The 23,957-nt window shown below is 41.5% G+C and overlaps 1 protein-coding gene across 1 annotated transcript in view; it reads right to left on the reverse strand.

The window, feature by feature from the left end:
* Positions 1 to 22,575, reverse strand: part of RNF128 (ring finger protein 128) — a 120,071-nt gene extending 97,496 nt beyond the window's left edge. Inside the window, exon 1 of the mRNA XM_031944965.1 lies at positions 21,930 to 22,575. Within this exon, the coding sequence (XP_031800825.1) occupies positions 21,930 to 22,332 (403 nt within the window). The 5' untranslated portion in view covers positions 22,333 to 22,575. The remainder of the gene's footprint in view (positions 1 to 21,929) is intronic.
* Positions 22,576 to 23,957: the final 1,382 nt, after the last annotated feature.

Raw genomic sequence — 23,957 nt, forward strand, 5'->3', positions numbered from 1 at the left:
AGTACAGGAATTACAAACAAGAGAAAAAAAAAACCTGAAAGGAGACTTAATAATGAAATCCCAAATAACAAATGAATCAAATAACAACCCTTAGAAGCAATGAATACATATACAAAAGAGAACAATGATAAGACAAAATACAAGATTTTTGAAATGGAGCTACAGCAGTCCTCAGAGAAAAAAAAAAGATTAATGAACTGAATATGAATTTTTAAAAACCAAATAAACAATCAAATAAACAAACCCCAAATGTGCCCAAAAAAGAAAATCTTGAAGGGGAGAAATGCATAAAAAGGAAAAGAAAAAGAAATGACAAAACTGAAAGTTGGTTCTTTGAAGAGACTAACAGGTTGACAAATCTTTATCTAGATTAAAAAGAAAATGGAGGAAAAGTAAAAATTTTGAAATGAATGACATAAAATCACTTTTGGAGCATATTTCCAATTTATTTTGCAGGATTTAGAGCTCCAGCAGCAGTGTATTAGTGTAACCGTGTGTTTGCAATCCCTTTAACATTTACAATTTGTTATAATATCGAACCATTAAGAACTACGAATAAATGAAGTATTTTCTAGACCAAAGTCCTAGAGGAGAGAGAAAGGGTCTAGGGCTTAGCTTAGCAAAGAAGCAGGGATACCTCTTCTGAGACTTGAGAGAAGGGGTGATAATTCTTGGAATTCTGAGGAGTGGAGAAGGGGAATTGAGGGATCATTCATTCATAGATAGCATTAGCCACTCCCCAGGGATCAGCTGTCAGTGAATGGAGTTGGTGAGAGTTTGAGGAGAGAGGGAAGGGTTTGGGATGGTGGGCAATGAGCTAGAGAATCAGAAAGGGTTGGAGAGAAGGGTTTTGAAACAGTAGCAAGGGCCCAGCTGAGGTTATACAACATGAATGTGTAGTGAGTGGTTTCCTGACCTTCTCCATGATGCTCAGCAGCTGTAGAACAGGGGGCAGAGGAGGCAGGTGGTGGTGGCTGCTCTGGGTGGAGGATTAGCAGTGCAGGAACAGGAGAATGTCAAGGAGATTCTGGGGCAGTGGTTCATGAATCACCAAAGAGACAGACCAGAAGGTAGATCGACACTGAGCATGGGGGCAAGTGAAAGCAGAACACTGTGGCTCACAGGGGAGGCTCTGAGACTGGAGGGCAACAAGTAGGTTTAATGAGATGAAGGGGAATTGGAGAAGTAGAAGACTAGGAGGAGTATTGTCAGAGGAGTATTTTTGAGTTGAGGGTGCAAGGGATGGTATAGTTTTGAAAGCTGGTGAGGTCTTTGGAGGGACCATGCCTCTGTGTGGTTGAAGTGAGATGGAGAAGGAAGGAAAAGAACAAGCATTTATTAAGCACCTATTATGTTCCAGACACTACTGCTTTATAGTTATTATCTCATATGACTGAAGAAGGAGGTAAAAGAATGGAATGAGGTTGTTGGAGGCTGTTGATACAATGATGCTGCCCAGGAATAGGATAGAGAGGAAGACCATGTTTTATCCCTTGGTCTTCTCTTTGCTTAACTATGCTTCTTTATTATAAGGTAGAGTTCATCTGGGGAGAGAATCTTTAGGATTTAATGACATTTCTATTTTTTTTAATTTTTATTAAAGCTTTTAATTTATAAAACATGAATATGAAAAACAATTTTTCAACACTGACCCTTGAAAAACTTTGTGTTCCAAATTCTCCCCTCCTTCCCCCCACCTCCTCCCCTAGATGGTAGGTAATATAATACATGTTAAATATGTTAAAATATATGTTAAATCCAATATATGTATACATATTTATACAGTGATCTTGAAGCTGCACAAGAAAAATAGGATCAAGAAGGAAAAAAAATTGAGAAAGAAAACAAAATGAGAGCAAACAACAGAAAGAGTGAGAATGCTATGTAGTGGTCCACACTCGGTTCCCACAGTCCTCTCTCTGGGTGTAGATGGCTCTCTTCATCACAAGATTATTGGAACTGATCTGAATCATCTTGTTGTTGGAAAGAGCCACGTCCATCAGAATTGATCATCCTATAATCTTGTTGCCATGTACAATGATCTCCTGATTCTGCTCATTTCATTTCATTACATGAACTGCATCAGTTCCTGTAAGTCTCTCCAGGCCTCTCTGAAATCATCCTGCTGGTCGTTTCTTACAGAACAATAATATTCCATAACATTTATATACCACAATTTACCCAACCATTCTCCAATTGATGGGCATCCACTCATTTTCCAGTTTCTGCCCACTACAAGAGGGCTGCCACAAACATTTTTGCACATATGTGTTCCTTTGCCTTCTTTACATTGGGATATAAGCCCAGTAGTAACATTGCTGGATCAAAGGGTATTCACAGTTTGATACCTTTTTGAGCACAGTTCCAAATTGCTCTCCAGATTGGCTGGATCCATTCACAATTCCACCAACAATGTATTAGTGTCCCAGTTTTCCCACATCCCCTCCAACATTCATCATTATCTGGGAAATGACATTTTAAAAATATTGATAACAATGATATAATAAAATAGTAAAATATTTATTAATTTTATTTAAAAAAAAAAAAAGACCTCCTGGGAGAGTCATCCACCATCTCTCCAAGCAGCCTATTTCACTGTTGGATCATTCTAACTAGATAACTTGAATCACCTATGCAAATCATTCTCAGATCTATTTGTCTAGTTCTCCTGATCTTCCATTCTCTCATTTCCAATTGCCTATTGGACATCCCGAACTGGATTACTGTAGACATCTTAAACTCAACATGTCCAAAAGGAACCCATTCTCTTCTTCACTTAAACCCTTTCCCTTTTCCTACCTTCCTTGTTACCATTGAGGGCATTACTATCCTCCTGGTCACTCAGGCTCACAACCTAAGTGTAGTCCCCAACTCCTAAATTCTCTCATCTTCCAGATCCAATCTGTTGTCAAGTCTTGTCAATTTTACCTTCACAACACTTCTCTCTGCCCCTCTCTCCTCTGTGTCATCCATCGGTAGAAAGCCTTAGCTCACAATTTAACTATTTCAATAACCTTCCAGTTGGTCTTCCTACCTCAATTCTCTCCCCACACAAGTCCACGTTCCACTCCATTGCCAAAACAATCTTCCCAAACCCCAGGTCTGATCATGTCACCATCCCTAATCTATAAACACCCCTGGCTGTCTGTTACCTTCAGGATCAAATAGAAAAATCTTCTGTTTGGCTTTTAAAACCCTTCCTGCCCTTCCAGTCTTCTTACAATTTACGTCTCTTCAAGTATCCTGTAGTCCAGTACACTTGCTTCCTAGCTGTTCCTCAAACATGACTCTCCATTTCTTGACTCCAGAAATTTTCACTGTCTTGACCTCTCTGCCTGGAATTCTCTCCTCTCTCTCTTCTGCATCCTAAAATCCCCAACTTCCTTGAAGTCTCAAAGTTTCACCTTCTCCAAAAAGACTTTCTCTGTCCCTAAACTTAGTCCCTTCCTTCTGAATTTATTTCCAATTTGTTCTGTGTATATCTTGCTTTTACACATTGTGTTTGTAAAATGTAGCCCTCATTAAACTGAGTTTCTTTTCTTTGGTCTTTCTTTGTATCCCTGGTGCTCAGTACATAGTAGAGAAGCTTAAAACATGTTTATTTAATTGTTAACTTGACTAATTGTTAGGAAGTTTTTCCTGACCTTAAGTCTAGATTTGCCTCTCAGCAACTCCTAGTCATTTCCTTATACTCTTTGGAGACAACTAAGATAAACTTAATGTCCTCAAATACTTGAAGTCGGCTACCATGACCTTCTCTTTTCTAAGTCAAATAATGACCCCAAGTACATCACTACCCTCCTGTGGACACTCTTGAGCTCCACAATGTTCTTCCTCAATCATGTTATCTAGGATGTATTACAATACTCATGATATGGGTTGCCTGGGGCATTGTGGGAGTATCACTTTATTCCTGGTTGCTGTGCTCTGGCTCTCTTCATGTAGCCTAACTTAGCTTTTTTGGCTGCTATGTCATGCTACTGGCTCAAACAGCTTGCAGTCGGTCTGTTAAAACCCCCCAATGTTTTTCAGACGCACTGATGTCTAACCAGACTTCTTCCATACTCTACTTGAGGCATTGACTTTTTGAAGCCGAGTAAAGGACTTTTTTATTTATCCCTTTTAAGTTCCATCTTATTAGATTCAGTCCCATGACTGTCCAAACTTTTTTCATGCTGTCATCTGGTTTGTTAGTAATAGTCGTGCGGATGCTTTTTTGTTGACTAAAGCGAGAGCCTAATTTATGCGCTATGGACCAGACATCAACAGACATCAACAATTTTCTTTTCTGATTCCAGTCATGTTGGAGCTAAGGTGGCCAAGTGGATGGAGTGCTGGATTGTAGATCAGGAAAAGCTGAGCCCTAATCCTGCCCCCAGACACCTACTAACTGTGCCTGAGAAAATGAGCTGGAGCAAATCATTTTCCCTCTTAGCCTCAGTTTCTTCATCTGTAAAATGTAAACAAATAATACCCACAGTGTGGGAATCCAATAAGATATATAAAATCTAAAGATATGCAATGTAATTAAAGATTTGTAATATATAATAATACATAAAGATATGTAAACTCTAAAGAAAAATGATGAAATTAATGTAATTACAGACATGTAAAGCTCCCCACAATCCAAGATCTAGGGCTAGAAGGGACTATCGAGACTCTCCAGTCCAACCTCACTTTATGAAGTAGGATACTGAGGTCAAGAAAGGAGAAACAACTGGCCTAAAGTGGCACAGACAGTAAGTAGAGGTACTATTTGAACCCAAGTCTATAACTCCAAATCCATTGCTTTTAAAGGTATAATCATCAGACTATTCTTTCATTCCAGCAGACCCAATGGCATGATTTTTAATTCTAGGCTCCTATATAAAGCAGGAAAAAACCTCTTCATGAGGCAGGTATGGTATATAATGGAGAAATGGCTACCTACCTTAGACACTTCTTAGTTATGTGACCCTGGATAAATCTCTTAACTTTTCCGAGCCTCAGTTTCCTTATTTGTGGAATGAGATAGGACAGGACTTATAATTTCATTTTATCAATACAACTTATCCCCCCCCCCCCCCAAAAAAAAAAAGAAAGGAGTAAATCTGGGTTAAGTGATTTATCCAGGGTCATACAACCAGTAAATGTCTGAGGCTGGATTTGAATTTAGGTCTGGTGCTCTATCCACTATGCCACCTAGCTGCCTCTTTTTGTTCTTTCTGAGTTCCCCTCCCCCCTTTCCCTTAACTGAACATTTTAGTGAGTTGCCTGGGGACATTGAGATGGTAAGTGACTTGCCCATGGTCATACACTTATTTTTCAGAAGTAGAACTTGAACCCAGGCCTTCCTTTCTCCCTATGATGACATTCTGCTTTCTTTTCCTCATCTGTAAAGTGGAGATTGTAGATTGTAACAGGACTGACCTCACAGCATTGTTGTGATCAAGTGAGATAATGTAAATCACTTTGCAAGCCTTCAAGTGCTATTTAAATTTTATTTTGATGTTAAATTTCAGATGGGTAAGATGTGCCTCAGAAAATGTGCACAAATAGAAGAGCCTCTCCAATAGTACTTATGAGAATAATCTGCCTTTCATAGAAACTGAATCACCAAATCTCAGCCTTGGAGTTTAAACTAGATTTGTTCCACAGCAGACTCACAATTGTGGGCTTTTCTGGCTAGGGAAGGGGAAGCAGTATTGGGGAATTTATGCCAGTCTTGGAGTCCAAAAATCTTGGGGTTCAAGTCTCAGCTCTGTCATCACTATGTGATCTTAACCTAATTCTCCCTTCCTGGGCCTCAGTTTTCTGGTCTAAAAAATAAAGACAACTTAACTCCTGGGGTTGTTCTGGGGGAAGATTTTTGAAAACCATAAGATTTTACAGAGATGGGACAGACTTTTCTTGGGCTGCCAACTTCTTGAAAAAGTCTAGTGATGGAGTGAATTGTGGCCTGCCTTGAGCCATCTGATATACATATATAAAACATTTCCTAACTTCATGTGTACTTTCTAAGCCTGTATTACTTATTTAAAAAATTAATACAACATATAATATGCAATAATAAATGCACATGTATAACCCATATCAGATTATTTACCTTCTCAGGGAGGGAGGAGGCAAGGATAAAATCTGGAACTCAGAACTTAAAAAAAAAGCCTTAATGTTAAAAATTTTACATGTAATTGGGGGAGGAAATAAAATATCATTTTAAATAAAAATAATATAATAAAATAATAACATCTTTTAATAACAACCACAGAAAACCCGACCGTCATGCAGGTATAACACCCAAGTTTGGTCCAGAAGAAATGATGAGAAATTATACCTTCCTCCCCCCTTTACAGAGATTTAAAAGACTATGGATATGGAACATTGCATATATTATCAGATTTCAGTTGCTATATTGGTCAATTTTGTTGAACTACTCTTCTTTCTCTTTCTTTTTTTGTTAGAGGGAATGACTTGATAGGGAAGGGAAGGGGGCTATCTTAGAAAATCAATGTGTTATCAAAATAAAAAATGTCAATAATGTTTTAAAAATGAAAAGAAAAACCAAAGGGAAAATGTCTCTTTTTTGAATTAATTATGCACTTAATAAATATCAACAAATATCACCATTTCCCTATATAAAGAACCGAGGAGGATTGTATATGAAATTGTAAATCTTCATTCAATAGGGTTTTTATATGTTGTAAAGCATATATCAAGTCACCACAGTAGTATCCCCACTGCTTGGCTTGTACTGTGGCTCCTGCATTTCCTTGGCTTCCATCTGTGCCTTTTAAAAATATTAGAATCTTTTCATTCTTTTCTTCTTTCTACGTTGACATCACTATTGCTTTTTTCTCTACATCCCCAATAACTCCTACTTCCCTAAATGAAATATCTCCATTGTAACAATTAAGTCAAATGTACCCAGTGGCCATGTCTAAAAGAAAGTTGGGTCAGGCAGGGCTGTTAATAGGTGTTGGTCAGAGGCCTATCCTTTGGGCTTTCAAGTTAAATTTGTTGAAGGCAGGCCGAGGGCGCTAGGTGGCGCTGTAGTGGATTAGAGAGGTAGGCCTAGAGTCAGAAAGAACTGGGCTCAAAGGTGGTTTCACATACTTAGTAGCTGTGGGATCCTGAGCAAGTCACTTAACCTCAGGATCTGCCTCAGTTTCCTCATCTGTAAATTGAGCTGAAGAACGAAAGCCAAATCACTCCAGTAGCTCTGCCAAGAAAATTCCAAATGAGTCAAACACAACTGGAAAATGTCTGAAAACAAACCTGCCAGGGTTGTTGGAAGGATCAAACGAGGTAATAATTGTAAAGTGCTTAGTCCTACTATGTGCCTGGCACACAGTGGGCATTTTGAATAAATGCTTGTTTCCTTCCTGGTAAGAAATTATAGTGTTTGCAGAGAGAAATTAGAGTCTAATCTCAATTTGGTAACAGATGGAGGGTAGAGCCAGGAAGACTTAGGTTTGAGTGTTAACTTCTGATAGTCCAGGCAAGTCACTTCTCCATTCTCTAGACAAGTAACAGAGAAGGTGCTGACCTTCACTGGTAGAGAGCATTTCCTCACCTGGGAGTTCCATAAACCAGTGAAACCACAGCCTCTACATCTATGCAGCCTCTCTGCTCTTTAATCCTTAAACAGTTTCCTCCACCACTCAATCCAGGGAATTGGGCAAATGCCCAGGCTGGGCTTTGTAGGGAAGCCTGAACTAATCCAGCATTAACCAGGCTTTGAGACAGGGGTTAGGGCCAAAAGGATATAGGAATTGTTTTCCCAAGTCCATGCTTAAATGGAATCGAGGTCCATAAGTATACATTAACCATAAGTATACATTAATGAGTCTCTCCATTTTCAGTCCTATTCTGCTTTCCTCACCTTCCGATGAGTCTTCAAGACTTCCCTAGATGATCATTTTTAGCTTGATTGACCATACATCAAAATGTCCGGAAGGACTGAGGTGATGTGGTAATTTCCTGACAACCAGGACGGACAATGGGACAGCTATGTTTTTGGAGTCTCCATTTTTTCCAAAAGAATGAAAAAAAGAACCCTTGTTGTGTTGCCCCCAGATCTCCCTTCCAGGCTCAGCTCATAAAGAGCTTTGAGGCACCCAAAGGAACACTAATCTAGGAGGACTCTCCCATGCTTTTCTATTCGTTCTCCTTTTACCTGCCCTGGCTAGCACCTTCTGTAAGAAGGTTTGGCCTGAGAGGGCTCTTGGCTAAGGTTAATACAGCTCTTTATAAACTAAGCCAGGCCCAGATGCTGTTGGGCCCAGTGTTCATTCGTAGAAACTGAATTCTTCCAGTTTTCTGTTTAGATCCTAATTTCCAGCCTTGTAAAGATTTGTGTTTGCATCCTCTGAACTCTCTCTGGCCTTTTTACACATTTATCTGAACATGCAGAAGCCAGAATTTGATAAGCTGGGAAGTGAGGCAGGGGAAGAGGGAGGCTTGTTCCACAGCTATGCTTCTAAAGCTGCCACAGACCTACTGATGCGGTCCCACACCGAGCAATGTGACCCCTGACAAACTACTCTCAGTTAAAGTTGTAGAGATGATGCTGATGGGAATTGGTAGAAGAAAATTTCCCTCTCTGCCAAGGAAAACACAAGTCTAATTTTTAGGCTTGGCCCCTAGTATATAACGTGATATAATTTCCAATACCAATAAAATCACAAGTCCAATTCCTATCTCTATATACAAACGACCCCCCATTTCCCTCTGTAAGTGACAGATCCCCTTGTTCACGCTGATGGTTATGCTTGGAACGTTCTTTTTACACATGTAGACTTGCTAAAATCCTACTGATCCTGGAACTCAAAATCTTATAAAAATGAATGTTGAAAACTATATTTTGCATGTAATTAGAAAAAAATAAAATCGTATTTACAAAAAAACAAATCAAATCAAATCCTCTTGATCTTTCAAGGCTCATAGTGAGGTATCCTTTCTCTAATGGAACCTTCCTCTTCCTTTCCTCCTCCCCTCCAGAAGTGAGCTTTCCCTCCCCTGAGCTCTCCATACATCCCTGTCAGAGCTCTGAAATGTGTGGCTACCTTTCTTTATATCACCATTACCTGTGCCCATATGACACCTTCCTAGGACACTGGGAGCAGCCTGTAGACCCAGTTAATTGCCAATAGTATCTCAAGTGGCTTAAGGTACCTCACTGGACCCTACAGTTTCCTTTCAACAGTACTTTCAACAACTTTCATCTTGATTCGAGGCTACTTTGGCAAGTATCTCCTATGTTCTATGCTGTGCTACTAGAGATACCGAAAAGACTAATAGATGCATCTGTTTCCGATTCACTTGGTTAAACAAATTGCTTTCACCTGAACTCCCCTTCCTTGTCAATGTCAGAGATCCTCACAAAGAAATCTTTCAATTAATCATGACAACTTTGCTTCTAGCCCACATTTGAACAACCAATATGAAAGCTTAAGATCCCTGACTCTCCAGAAGAAATGACCCAAGTCTCCACACATGATTTAGGGAAGAAAATAAATGAAGAGACCTCTAAGTTAGGTTGCTCTTAAAAACCCAGTGAGGAGTGCATTTCCATTTGCCCAATCTGTCATAAACAGGTTATTTTTTTAATTTTATTTTTTATTATAGCTCTTTATATACAAAACATATGCATGGGTAATTTTTCAACACTGACCCTTGCAAAAACTTCTGTTCCAACTTTCTTCCCTCTTTCCCCCCACCCCTTCCCCCAAATGGCAGGCAGTCCCATACATGTTAAATATGTTAAAGTATATGTTAAATACAATATATGTATACATATTTATACAGTTATCTAAACAGGTTATTTTTAAGCTGTTTTTTAAAACCAATTTCATCTACCAAATGAGGGAACTGAACTAGATGGTCTCTGAAGGCCTTTCCAGCTCTGAATGGATGAATCTATGTCTATTCTTGGACAAAGCACTTTGATCTTTCCAGGCTTTCCTCTATTTCCTCATCTGTAAAAGGAGGGAGGATGGCCAATGAGGTCCCCTCCAGGTCTAGAACCTAATGATTTGATTTCCAAGATTGGACAGTGGTTTGGCCTAGAAAAATCTGGATTGGGGAGTCTTTTTCTTCATGGGCCATCCTTCAAACAAAGGAGGAAAACAAAATTTAATGCATTCATCGCCATAATCATACGACATTTAATAACAGTCCCTACAATAAGTCTGAAAGGAATTGTGTGTATTTTTCCAATCTAGGGATTAAATGACTGAATATTTAGTACTGAGTCTCTTCCTAATGACCCTCCTAGAAATAGGTATTCTAGTGCCAGACCTGTTTGAATCCTGCCTTAGATCCTCAGTAGCTTTGAAATCCTAGGCAAGTCACATTCATCCTCTTAAGCCTCATCTGCAAAATGGGGATAATAATCACACCTGTCTTCCAGGGTTGTTGTGAAGATTAAATGAGATAACATCTGTAAAGTGCTTTGCAAACCTCAAAGTGTTCAAAATATGTTACCTATTGTTCTTATTTCCAAGCTTACTATTCCTGCCCTTCCATTTGATCTGATGATATACAAGTGAAATAGTGAGACTGGGGGAATAAGGAGGAGGTCAAGAGAGAATGAAATTTTATGTCCTCATAAGAATTCAAAAATCGCATTGATGTTATTCTAACATTCAGCATTTCTTCCTTTTTGAGAAAAGTGTATTTGGATCCCATACTATCAAAATACTTTGAGCTTGGGATACAAAATAGCAATGGTCCAGGAAGATGGCCGAATCACCCTGTCCTGACTTGTTATTTTGTTTGCTTCTGAAAGTAAGTTAAATTCACTAATTCCCAGCATCTTCACTGAGGGAAATTTCAGGAAAAGAAGGTATAATTGCTACCTATAGTGTTGGATATTTCCTTCCTTGATTCTGACTCTATCGACCTAGAAATCTGGAACCTAGAGGATGTTCGGTTGAGAGAAATCAATGGCAAAGAAGAAAATCATACTGTTGTCTGCCATCTTTTTTTGGTATGATGCAAAATGGCAGTCTTGTTTTGTGTCTGTGTCAAATTTGTGATCAGGTTTCCTTGTCCCAATTGGAGATAAATCTGTTAGATTCATCATTTTTTTCTGGGCTGTTCTGAGCCACATAAGATTCTTTTCAACTCTCCCAGCTGCCCATTCCTTGTGTCCAGATCTACTGTAGCCTTTAAGAAATCTTTGAAATTAGGTGGTAGTCCTTACGGTAGATTCAGAGGCAACTTTGTGAACAGGACTTTTAGCCTTATTTGGTTTTTGAAGCTCATAAAATGAAGTGGAGAGCTCAAATTTTAGCTCAATACAACCAGAATTTTCAAAGCCCCCACTATGTGCCAGGCACCATGTTAGGTGGTGAGGACACAAAATCAAAAAAAAAAAAAAAAAGAATCCTGCCTTCAGCAAGTTTATTTTCTACTACTTACATACATAATGAGGTCAGTAGCCTTACAGTCTCCAAATTAAATATGAAGCACATAGGCATCTCAGAGCAAGAAAAAATGACCTCAGTGGGCTTTCTTCCTTACCCAGAACTCCTTGCCTTCCTATTAGCCCTTCACAAACAGAACCTCATTTGAAAAAAATCATGAAATTCAAATAATGTTTATAAAAGAGATCATATCTCTAGAGCCGAAAAGGTCCTGAAAGTCCATGTAATTCAACTTCCACTTTTTACAGATGATGAAACAGGCTCAGGGAGGTTAGCATCTTAAGATCCTTGATCTATAGCTAGAAGGAACAAGAGAGGTCACCTAGTCTAACTCCCTCTTTTTACAGATGAGAAAACTGAGGCCCACAGAGGGATAGTGAGTTACCTAAGGTCACATAAAAGAGTAGTAGTAATAATAGTTCTGCTTTATCTAGTACTTTACATTTGTTATTTTATTTGATCATCAAGATAACCCTGGGATCAAAGGATCATAGATTTCTAAATAGAAGAGACCTTAGAGGTCACTGTGTTTAACCCTCTCATTTTACAGATAAGGACATTGATGCTCACTAGGTTGCAGCTACTTGGCCCCCTCCTCCAGTCACACAAATAGGAAGTGGCAGAGATAAGTTTTGAGCCCGTTTCCTATTCAGTAATTTTTCCATCATACCCTGCTGCCTCCCTGTGCTTTTTGTTTGAAATAAAACCAGGATTTCTGAATTCAAAATGACTCTTGGCACTCCCCGAGATGCATTACAGGAAGGGAAGAATGGCGATTTGAATGTGGAGAAGAGGTGCTCGAGAGGGTTATTGTGTGTGAGCTCTGTTGGTACCCCTCAGACTACATTTAGAGGGTCCAGACTACTGGAAGAATTGGCTTGGCTTGAACACATCTTGCCTTTAGCGCCTTGCCACCAATTGGGAAATCTGGCAGGTTACTCACATTTGTACTAATTAGTCTCCTTGGAAAGCCAGTTTGAGGATTTCAAACAAAACAAACAAACCCAAAGCTTTTCAAAATAACATATTCATTCCCTACCAGCTTCTACCTGGCTTGAAATTGTCCCAATGTCCTCACTTTCCCCCTCTCCCCTTTCTTAGCTCCCTTTCCCCCTCCCCACCTCTCTTTCTCTTTTCAGAAGGGTGTGCAAAAACTGGAACACACAGTTCAAGGGGTTTGGGTCTGAAACTCCATTTCAACAGATGTGAAGAGAAAAGTTGCTTTTTATGTTTAAAATAAATTTTGGGGAAAAAACCCAATTGTGGATTTGAAAAGCTATTCACAGATTCTGAAAGTTGAAAGGGACCCGAAAAATCATCCAAACTCTACTTGGACTCAGGTCCCCCGTTATAATACTCCTCACAAGGAGGCTCAGTTTGGATACCTACAGTGAAAGAGAACTTAATGTCTCAGGAACTGGACCACTCCATCAAAGTAGTCTTAAGTTCCTACCATGTGCCAAACACTGTCCTAAGTGTTGGGGAAACAAGGCCCAGAGTGAAACAGTCTCTAGTACTGTTCAGAAGTTTAGTACATTTCTGTAATGAAATATTATTGTTCTCTAAGAAATGATGAGGCAACTAGGTGGCGCAGTGGATAGAGCACCAGCCCTGAAGTCAGGAGGAGCTGAGTTCAAATCTGATCTCAGACACTGCTTAGTTGTGTGACCCTGGGCAAGTCACTAACTCCAATTGCTTCAGCAAATAATAATAATAATAAAATTAAAAAAGAAAGAAAGAAAAGAAATGATGAACAGGCTGATTTCAGCAAAGCCTGGAAACTTACATTAACTGATGCTGAGTGAATTGAGCAGAACTAGGGGAAGACCGTACACAGTAACAAGATTATGTGATGATCAACTGTGATGTACTCAGCTCTTCTCAACAATGTGGTGATTCAAGGCAATTCTAATAGACTTGGGATGGAAAGTACCATTCATATCCAGAGAGAAAACTATGGACACTGAATATGGATTGAAGCATGGGATTTTCACCTTTTTTGGTTTGTTTTTTTCTTTCTTGTGGTTTTTCTGTTTTGATCTGTTTTTTTCTTGCACAACATGACAACTATGGAAATATGTTTAAAAGGATCATATATATTTAACCTATATCAGATTGCTTGATGTCTTAGGGATAAGGGAGGTAAGAGAGGGAGGGAGAAAAATTTTGAACCCAAAGTCTTACAAAAATGAACGTTGAAAACTATCTTAATGTGTATTTGGAAAAATAAAATACTATTGAGAAAAAAGGTTAGTACGTGCTAACCTTCCACTTTGGGACGAATTAAGTTGTTGGGAAATTCTAGATTCGGAACTCGACTCCCTCTCCACAGTTTCCAAATGTGGCTTTTCCTTCTGCCTCCTACCGTTAAGAAAAAATAAGTCTAATCCCTCTACTCCAGACAACTCTTTAAATTTTTGAAAGCAGTTAATCTAGTGCCCCCTAAATCTTTTGTCCAGATTGAGTACCCCCAATTCCCTCTAGCATTTCTCATATGACATGGTTTTTATAAATTCTATTTACTTGTGTCCCAGTCTAGCCACTTGCTACCTGAATAACCTTGGATAAATGACTTTTCCTCCCTAGGTTTTGGTTTCCTTATTTTGGACTAGCTGACCTCGGAGGAGGTCCCACCAGCTTTAGACCTATGATCCTATGATTTTAAGCACTGCCTTTGCTTTTAGTGCATATTTAAAAAAATTTTTTTTATTTTCCCCAGTTACATGTAAAACTTTTTTTACATTTGTTTTTAAAACTTCAGTTCCATTTTCTCTTTCTTCCTCCCTACCCCTATATCCCATTAAGAAGGCCAAACATTTCCATAAAAGTCATGTTTCAGCACATATTTCTAAGGGAAAATTCTACCCTTTTCATTTCAAATGTGAGGGGGTCCCTTGATTCAAGTCAGCAAGCAATTTTTGAGGACTTTTTCCAGTCTCTCCTTTCTAATCAAACCTCCACATGATCACCAAATTGTTTTCCTAAAAACACTGGTCTGATGACCAAGGTACTCCTTTGCTCAAACATCTTCAGTGGCTCTTTATTGCTTTAGGCTAAAACATCAACTTTACTGTTTGATGTTTAAAGCCTCTTACAACCTATAGATTCCAACCAATCTTCCTAGACTTATTTCCTATTTCCTAATGATTCATCACTCCAGCCAGTCTGACCTGCTTGAGATTTCCTTTATGTGCTTCTGCTTTTGGCTGTATCCATTCAATAGAAATCCCTTCATATGTTTGGACCAGACCTATACTTTTATCGGTATATATTGGTAGAAAATCGGTATACATACCAATTCAAATCAGCACCTAGAGTCATGGAGAGTTACCTTCCACTTAGAGATTAAGTGACTTGGTCTAAAGTCCCACCATGTATGTGTCAGGAGTGGGATTTAAACCCATGCTATCCTGCCCAAGGTAGGTTCTTAATAGGTGCTTGCTGAACTAAACTGAATTGCTGTGTGCTCTGGAGATCCAAAGTTGTGGATAGAACCGTCTTTGTCCTGGGGAACTCACACTCAAGAAGGTGAGAGTTGATAGACACACAAATGACCATTATAATAATTAGAACATAAGCTGACAGAACTACAAAATGCTATGTTAAGTCAAGGAAGGTAAATTTATTTTCATGTGTGTAGATTCATAAACTGGGATGAGTCTTAAGAGGGTAGGCAGAGAAACTGGACACTGAGTGGATGCCCATCAATTTGGAGAATGGCTGGGTAAATTGTGGTATATGAATATTATGGAATATTTTTTTTTTGTTCGGTAAGAAATGATCAGCAGGATGATTTCAGAAAGGCCTGGAGAGACTTACATGAACTGACATTGGCAGGACCAGGAGATCGTTATATACTTCAACAATAATACTGTATGATGATCCATTCTGATGGACGTGGCCCTCTTCAGCAATGAGATGAACCAAATCAGTTCCAATGGAGCAGTAATGAATTGAACCAGCTACACCCAGAGAAAGAACCCTGGGAAATTACTATGAACCATTACATTTTTGTCTGCCTGCATTTTTGATTTCCTTCACAGGCTAATTGTACATTATTTCAAAGTCCAATTCTTTTTGTACAGCAAAATAACTGTTAGGACTTGTATACTTATATTGTATTTAACTTATACTTTAACATATTTAACATGTATTGGTCAACCTGCCATCCGGGGGAGGGAATGGGGGGAAGGAGGGGGAAAGTTGGAACAAAAGGTTTTGCAATTGTCAATGCTGTAAAATTACCCATAGAATTTGTAAATAAAAAGCTATAAAAATAATAATAAAAATATTCTGGAAAAAAAAAAAGAGGGTAGGGAGGTGTTTTTCCCTCAATATATTTTAATTAGCATCTTTTGTTTGTACAAAAACTAGGTTTCCCTAGCAGCTAGGTGGCACTAGACCTGATGTCAGAAATACCAGAGTTCAAATTCAGCCTCAGGTATGTGACCTTGGCAAGTCACTTAACCTCTGTTAAGTGCCTCAGTTTCTTCAGCTGTAAAACAGGGATAATAATAGTATCGATTTCAAATGAGGATCAAATGAGATAATATTTGTAAAGTCCTTAAAGCACAATGCCTGGCACACAGTAGACAGCATACTTTTTGGGGGAAGAGCAGACAAGTCACCTAGCTGACCCTTTTTCCTTTTCTCTTTCTCCTCCAAGACAGTTATCTCTTATAATAAAGAATTTTTTAATAAGAGAAAGAAATTGCAGCAAAAAATTATCAATATATAGAAAATCTAACATTATATGCAATTTTCCATCTTTGGGGCCTCCCTACCCCCATCCTACCCCATGGCACCCCACCCCCATACATACCTTTGCAAAGGAGTGCGAAATGTCGACACATCTTTTCTTCTTTGTGTCCCAGCTTGTTGTTCTTATTGTTTTTTTAATCATCTTGAAACACTTACTTCCAATTATTTTGGGATTGTTCTATTCACTTACATTATTCTAGAAACCAGATTATATTGTCTAATGTCTCTGTTTACCATAATCTATATCAGTTAATGCTTCTCTGTATTCATTATGTTTGTTATTTCATATAACACAGTAATATTCCATTACTTTCATGAACCATGACTTATTTAACCATTCCCTCAATCTATAGGCATCTCCTTTGTTTCCGTTATTTGCTGCCATAAAAATAAACTACTATGGATATTTCCATGTCTTTGGAACCTTTATTTCTGTCTATCTCTTCTTTAGGATATAAGCCCAGCAGTGGAATCTCTGGGTCAAAGGATATTGACATTTAACCACTTTATTTGCATAATTCCCAATTGCTTTCCAGAATGGTTGTGCTATTTCACAGCTTCCCTAACAATGTCTTGCTGTGTCGGTCTTTCCCACAACCCCTTCTACACGGACAAGTCCGATCTTTTGTCATCTTTGCCAATTTGTTGGATCTGAGGTGAAACCTCAGAGATTTTCATGGCTCTTATAATTAATGATTTGGAGCGTCTTTAATATAAGTGTTAATAGTTTGCAATTCTTCTTTCAAAAACTGTTTATATCCTTTGACCACTTGTAAGAACAGCAACAACAACAACAATAGTAAAACTTTTATGTAGCACCTACTATGTGCCAGGAACAGTGCTAGGGGTTTTGCAGTTATTATTTCACTTGATAGTCATAACAACCCTTGGGAGGTAGGTACTATTATTATAACCATTTTACAGATGGGAAAATTGGGACAAATTGGTTAAGTGACTTGTCCAGGATCACGTAGCTAATGTCAGCTGCCTGAGGTGGGATTGTAATTCAGATCATCCTGACTCCAGGCCCGTTGCTCTATCTACTCAGCTACCTCACTGGCTCTATTAACTCTATTAACTTGTCTACCAGGAAATGAATCATGGTCATATATTTCTGTTGGTTTACTATATATCTTAGATACCAAATGGTGGATAGGAGGAGTTTAATGGGCAGAGGTGGAGAAAAGCAGGAGTCTATAGATTAGTGAGGAATCCAGTCTGCATGGAGTATAGAGTATAAGAATAACAATAGCAAGACAAGGCTGGAAAGGTAGATTGGAACTACATTCTGTAGAACCTTGAATGTCAAATAGAAAGGCTGGACTTTATTAATTATTTATTAATGGGGAACCATTGAAAGGTAGGTGCTATTATTATCTCCATTTGACTGATTAATAAACTGAGATGAAAATGGTTAAATGACTTGACAAAGGTCACATAGCTGGTATGTATCTGAGGAAGGATTTGAATCTACTTCTTCCAGATTCCAAGTCCAGCAGCAAACAGTAGGAACTGGGACTCAGCATTGACGTCACTGCTAGAAATACACATTTGGGAATCATTGGCATATATTGCAATATGGAAGCCGAAGGGATGAGCTCACTATGAGAAACATAAGAGAAAAGGACTGAGGATGGAGACGTAGGCTCCTAGATATCCTCATGCAAGGAACAAAAAAGGGGAAAAAGCCAGAGAAATATATGGAAAATGAGCAAAGTAGGAATTTAGTGCTGCAAAAAATCAAAGGAGGAAGCCGGACGAGGGATAGCAAGATGAGATGAGGAAAGGTAGGAATTTGGGGAACTGGGAGCAGAGAGAAGAGGAGGTGTTAGGCAGGCAGCTTAGAATCAAGAAAGAGGGATTGGTCTATTGCGTCAAATACTGCTGAGATCAAAAAGGAGGGTGGCTGAGAAAAGGCCATTAGTCTGGGGGAAATAATCGTGTCTTTAGTAAAAATCGTTTTAGTTAAGTAGTGGAGAGAGAAGCTTTGAGTGTCAGCAGCTGAAGATGGATGGGGAGGAGGATGGGGATGGATGGAGAGATCATAAGGGGGGACATTTGAGAAATTCCTAGCTTAAGGCATTGGTAGGAGGATCGGGGAGAGATGGAGACAAGGCCAAAATCAGAGGTCATCTGCTTCTTGCTCAATTTGTCCAATGACTCCCTGACTTAATGAGAGATAGGGAGATCTGAGTTCAAGCTTCTACCATAAACTTAATTTCTCAGTGCCTCCAGGCAACATTGAGAACAGTTGCTTGTATGCGTCGGTTAAGGGAATCTGTATCCTGTACCACTGACTGACAGAGAAAGCCAAGGAGGCCATTTGCTATGAGCTCCCCCTTCTCCCTCTCTTCATCTCAAAACTCCTTGACATCATCTCTCCTTATCTCTGCCTGCCTTTTTCCAGGCCTTGCTCTTAGCCAAGGCTAACCCCTACATAAGTGCCCTTGAATTCCTCTTCCCCGGCAGATCACTCCCTGAACCATTCTCCCTCTTTTTTAGCTTCAATTTCTCCCTATCCACTGGCTCCTTCCCTGTTATCTCCAAAACATGCCCAAGTCTCCCTCATCTTTAAAATACTGACCTCAAATCCTAACTTCCCTTTAAGAAATAACATCTCCATTTGCTGCCTCCATTTTCTCTTCTCTTATTCCTCAACCTCTTGCAATCTGACTTCCAACCTCTCCACACAACTGAAACTGTCATTTCTAAACCTCCATGATCCGATCCAATGAGATAAATACGTGTAAAGCCTTTAGCACACAGTAGACAATGCTTATTCCTTTTCTCTTCTCCCTCTTCTTTCCTCAATCTCCATCTTTCTTGATGCCTACGCTGTATTTTATGTTGTTGACGACCCTCTCCTCTTGTATTCTTTTTCTTCTCTAGGTTTCTGAAGCATCTCTCTCTCTCTCTCTCTCTCTCTCTCTCTCTCTCTCTCTCTCTCTCTCTCCTGGTTTTCCCCCTACCTGTCTAGCCTCCCCTTTTTGGTCTCTCTTTCTGACTTGTTGCCAATATCACACCCACTAATTGTGGGTTTTAGCCCCAGCTCTGTCCTGGGTTCTTTTCTCTTCTCTCCTTATATACACACACACTCTCTCTCGGTGGGTGGCTTCCTCGGTTCCCATGGATCCAATTATCATCTCTGCACTGACAATTGCTGTATTCATATATCTATCCAGAGGCAGTTCCCTGAACTCCCTTCTTGCTTCATCCTCCGTCCGTTGGACATTTCAAACTGGACATCCCAGCAACATCTTAAATTCGTCATTCTAAATTTGAACCAATTTCCCCTCCCCCCATACACATTCTCTCCCCCTTGAAAAGCCCCTATGTCAGTAGAGGGTGCCCCCAGTCTCCCAGGTTCTTCATCAGCCTTCTCCTGGACCCCCTGCTCTCCCTTGTTCCCCATATCTAATTCAATTCTGAATTTTGCCATTTCTATGTCCATAACATCTTTCAAATATGATCCCTTCTCTCCAGCCACAGAACTACCTTAGCTCAGAGCATCATTACATTTAGCTTAGACTACTGCAATGGGCTCTTAGTTAGTCTTGTCATATCTCCAATCCAATCAATTTTCCTCTCAGCTGCTAAAGAAATTTTCCATAAGTGCAGGTCTGACCCCCCCCTCCCCACCTCCCAGTATATTCCAGCAGCTTCCCATTGCCTCCAAGATAAATACAAACTTAGATGTGATATTTAAATCCTTTAACAATTATCCAACCAATGTTCCCAGCCTCATTATATGTTCCTCTTCTTCCAGAACTCTATGAGCCAAACTGGTCTTTTCTCTGCCCCCTCCCTTTTTAAAATACAGAATGCTCCATCTTGTTTTCATGCATCTGCACTAGCTGTTCCCAATGAATAGAATGCATTGCCTCTTCATGTCCATCTCCCAGAATCACTTCATTTAAGAAACAACTGGAGGACCACTTTTTTTTTTTTGGTATGAAATCTTTTCCCGATTCCTCCAATTGCTACTACCTGCTTTCCCTAACTCCTCTGGATTCATTCTGCTATATAGAGACTTATATACAAAGGCAGGGCAGAGTATTGGAAAGCCAGCTCGCCCCCAAACCACAAAGATCTGATGCAGACTGGCTGTGTGGTCCTGGATAAATCATTTCACCTTTTAGTACTCTCTGAGAATCGTGGAATAGGTGCCAGAGCTGTATTGGGACAGAGAATTTCCTCATTCAACAGCTCTCTCTATCCCAATGAAATCATCGGGACGGGTCCCTATATCATCGCCCTTAAAGGGGGGGATAAACTCATTGTAGGAACTGTCTTTTCTCCCGCATCCCGAGCATTTCCCCAGCACCGTGTCTGGCACATAGTCCGTGTTTAATAAATGCTTGCAGATGGGAGGCGATCAGTTCGACGCCAACGACCCCACCTCGAAATGAAACAGCCCCGGGTTTTTGTTTGTTTGTTTTTTGTTTTTATTTATTTATTTTTTTGTTTGTACGTATGTATTTTTGGACCCAGCTGGAACAGAGACTGGCTGAGTGATTCTGGGCAAAATCCCTTTCCCTCTCGGTGGCCCACGGCAAGTCTTTCGAAGACCAGGGATCGCCGGGCGAGTGCCGAACTGTTTCGGCAGAGCGGGTTTCTTAAGCAGTCATTCCCCACCACAGCAAGCAAGGAAAACACAAATCTAGGCAGTAAAAGACCAAACCAAACCCAAATCAGAGAATCCATTACATAATGAATTCTACACCATAACGTTCGCAAGAGCCACTTTCTGTCATAGCGTCTTTACCATGTACAACGAGACGCGGCCAGACTCGGGATAGCAGACGCCGCCGGGCGTCGCAAAAACCGGGGTTCGAGACCCGAACCCGCCGTGGGACCCTGGCCGTGCCTTTTCAATCTCTCAGCTCTCTTAAGACAACCAGTTGCACCGCGGGTGCCGATGTGCACTAGTGGAAAGGAGTTTTCTCACCAGGAATTCGCTACACCAATGAAATTACAAAGTCTTGGGGGGGGGGGGAAGAGAAAATTCAGCTCTGATCTCGAAAAAACCTTAAGAGTGGCTACAAATCCGGACTTGGCGACAGCTTTTTCACCTACACCTTTTCACCTACAAGTTCCTCACCACCACCTTCCCCAAAAGAACAAACATTGGCACCGAGTCTTAAGTCATTTTTGCAAACATTGTCACTTAAATATGCTATTTTTAGCCGGGTCACCAAATCAATTCGCGCACCGACACTGTTAGCTCTTGACAGGAGCAGCTTAAACGGAGTGAAAAATACAATGAAATCACGAACTTAAAGAAGCCGCGGGCTTCCAGGGAAATATTGTTCCTTTCATTCCTGTTTACAGGGAAAGGCACAGTTGATGTTTTTTTAAAAAAAAAAAAAAAAATTATGTAACACCATTAGAAAACCAAAACGGTCCCGGGAAAAAAAATTTAAAAGGAAAATACAGCAATCCCCCCCCCCCCCCCCCCCCCCGCCCCCCCCCCCCCCCCCTCACGGACCGCCCGTCACATCCCCGTTGCCACTCTTTAAGGTTTGTTACGTTGAAAATAATCATGGGAAAAGAGCACCCCCCCCCCAAAGCCCAGACTCTCAAGTTGAAGGTGAACTCGTCCCGCGTCGTCCCCCACCCTCCCGCCTCCCGTCAGGTCCCCCGGGTGGGTCGGGAGACGACCACGACACTCCGGACTCGGGAGATGCGTTTGGGGCGCCGCGGGCCCCCCCCGGGAAGCCCCGCGGCAGCCTCGTCTCGGGGGCGCGGCTCCGGACTCACCGAAATTGGCCATCTGGAGGGTCTCGTTGCCGGACTCCGGGACGTTGTAGATGACCGCGGCCTCCGCCCCCCTTCGGTTGGCGGTCTGGATCTTCTCGGAGAACGTGCAGTTGCCCCGCTCGATGAGAGCGATCCAGGGCGTCTCGCTGTAGGTGAATTCCGTGTGGGGGTCACAGGCCTGGTAGTTGAAGCTCTTGGGGATGCCCACCGTGCCGCCGGCGTTGGCCACGGGAGACGCCAAGCCGTAGATCCCGCACTCGCACACCTCGGTGGTGGAGTGGTTGCTGCTCTGGTTGTAGTAGGTGACGGTGACATAGGCGTTGGTGGAGTAGGACTCCGGGGTCTGGAAGAGGACGGTGAGCAGGAGGAGAACCATGAGCCCGCACTTCTTCTGCAGCTTCATGGCTGGGCACAGCCGAGGCTGCCCTCTCCCACCACCCCCGGGGAAGAGCAAATCGAAGCGAACGAAGGACTGCAAAGTCCAAGAAAGGCCCGCGACCAGGACGGCGGCTGGGCTCGCTCGCAGGCGGCGGGCGGGCGGGCGGGATCTGCTCGCGCCCCTGCTCAAGTAGAAGTTTGAAATTTCAGTTGCCCGCAGGTAAGCGATCTCCTCCACGGCCCCGGCAGCTCTGAAGGCGGCAGCTCCATTTCACAGTATTTGAGACGCCCCTTGCCCACGCCCCCAGCGTACGCTCCGCCCCCTGAGGTGGGAGGGGGAGGGGGGGCTTCCGTACGCCCCGCCTCTCCTCTCCCTCTGCCCCCCTCTCCTCCCTGTCCTCCCGGGCTGGGCGCGCGCAGCCGCCGGCACCCTCGCCTGGGCTTCGCGCCGCAGCCAAACGCCGGGGGGGAGACGGATGCCGCCTCACCGCGCGGCCACGGACATTTTGCTCTCTCCGCTTCCGACCCGTGCCTACCGAGCCGCTTGCAGTGAGGAACCGGACTCCGGGCACGCTCACGTGACGCCCGGGCTGAAAGGCACCTCTCTCTTGGCCTCTGAACCACCAAACTGGTTTTCCAAGCCGGCCGGAGATGTCGTTAACCAGTTGAGAGTCCTGGAGAGGTTGAGATTTCTCTCTCCTCTCGCTCTGGCTCTGGCTCTGGCTCTCCTTTATTTCCTCTTCTCTTTCTTTTTTCTCTTTCCTCCTCTCTTCTCTTCTCTTCTCTTCTCTTCTCTTCTCTTCTCTTCTCTTCTCTTCTCTTCTCTTCTCTTCTCTTCTCTTCTCTTCTCTTCTCTTCTCTTCTCTCCTTTCTCCTCCCTCTCTCCTCTTTTTTCTTCTCTCTCTCCCCCCTCCCTTTCTCTCCCCCCCCTTCTCTCTCTGTGTCTCTCTACTTTTTTCTCTTCTCTCTTCCTCCCTCCTCCTTTCCTCCCTCTTCCTCCCTCTCCCTCCCCCTCTCCTCCCTCTCTCTTTCTTTTATCAGTGGAAGTGATTATTGGGAAAAATTCAGAAACCTGCCTGCTACACTCTCCCACCCCCATTTTTTTTTCAGTTGAAAATATAGCAATTAGATCATACAATCCCAAACCTAGAAATGGAAGAGACCTCAGAGACTAACTAGTTCAGGTTTACAGAGGAGGAAACTGAGGCCCCGGCAGTGATTTCCCTGAAGTCACAAGTAAGAATCACAGCTTGAATTTGAATCCATCCAGGTCTTATTTCAGATCCAGTGCTCATTTGAAAGTACTACCTCTCCAAAAAGAGAACAAACATTATTAAATGCCTACTATGTGCTAGGCTCTATGTTAAACACTGGGATACAAAGACAAACCCCTCCCCCACAGATGACGGAGGACCAGTTCTCCAGTGGCAAAAGATCCTTCCTGATCAGAACCCTGCACATAGTAGGCACTCAATTGTCACACTGATAACTCTGAGCAACTACATTCCATACATTTTTATAGTCCCACACCCATGATATTCTAAACAAGTAGACTGCTTACTCAAGGTTTAATTTTTAACATCCAGCATTTTTTGCTTTTGCCATTACTAAACCCTCTTTCATTTTAAGCTCAGCTTTTATCAGGAGTCT

The sequence above is a fragment of the Sarcophilus harrisii genome, chromosome X (assembly GCF_902635505.1).
Source record: "Sarcophilus harrisii chromosome X, mSarHar1.11, whole genome shotgun sequence".
NCBI lineage: Eukaryota > Metazoa > Chordata > Mammalia > Dasyuromorphia > Dasyuridae > Sarcophilus > Sarcophilus harrisii.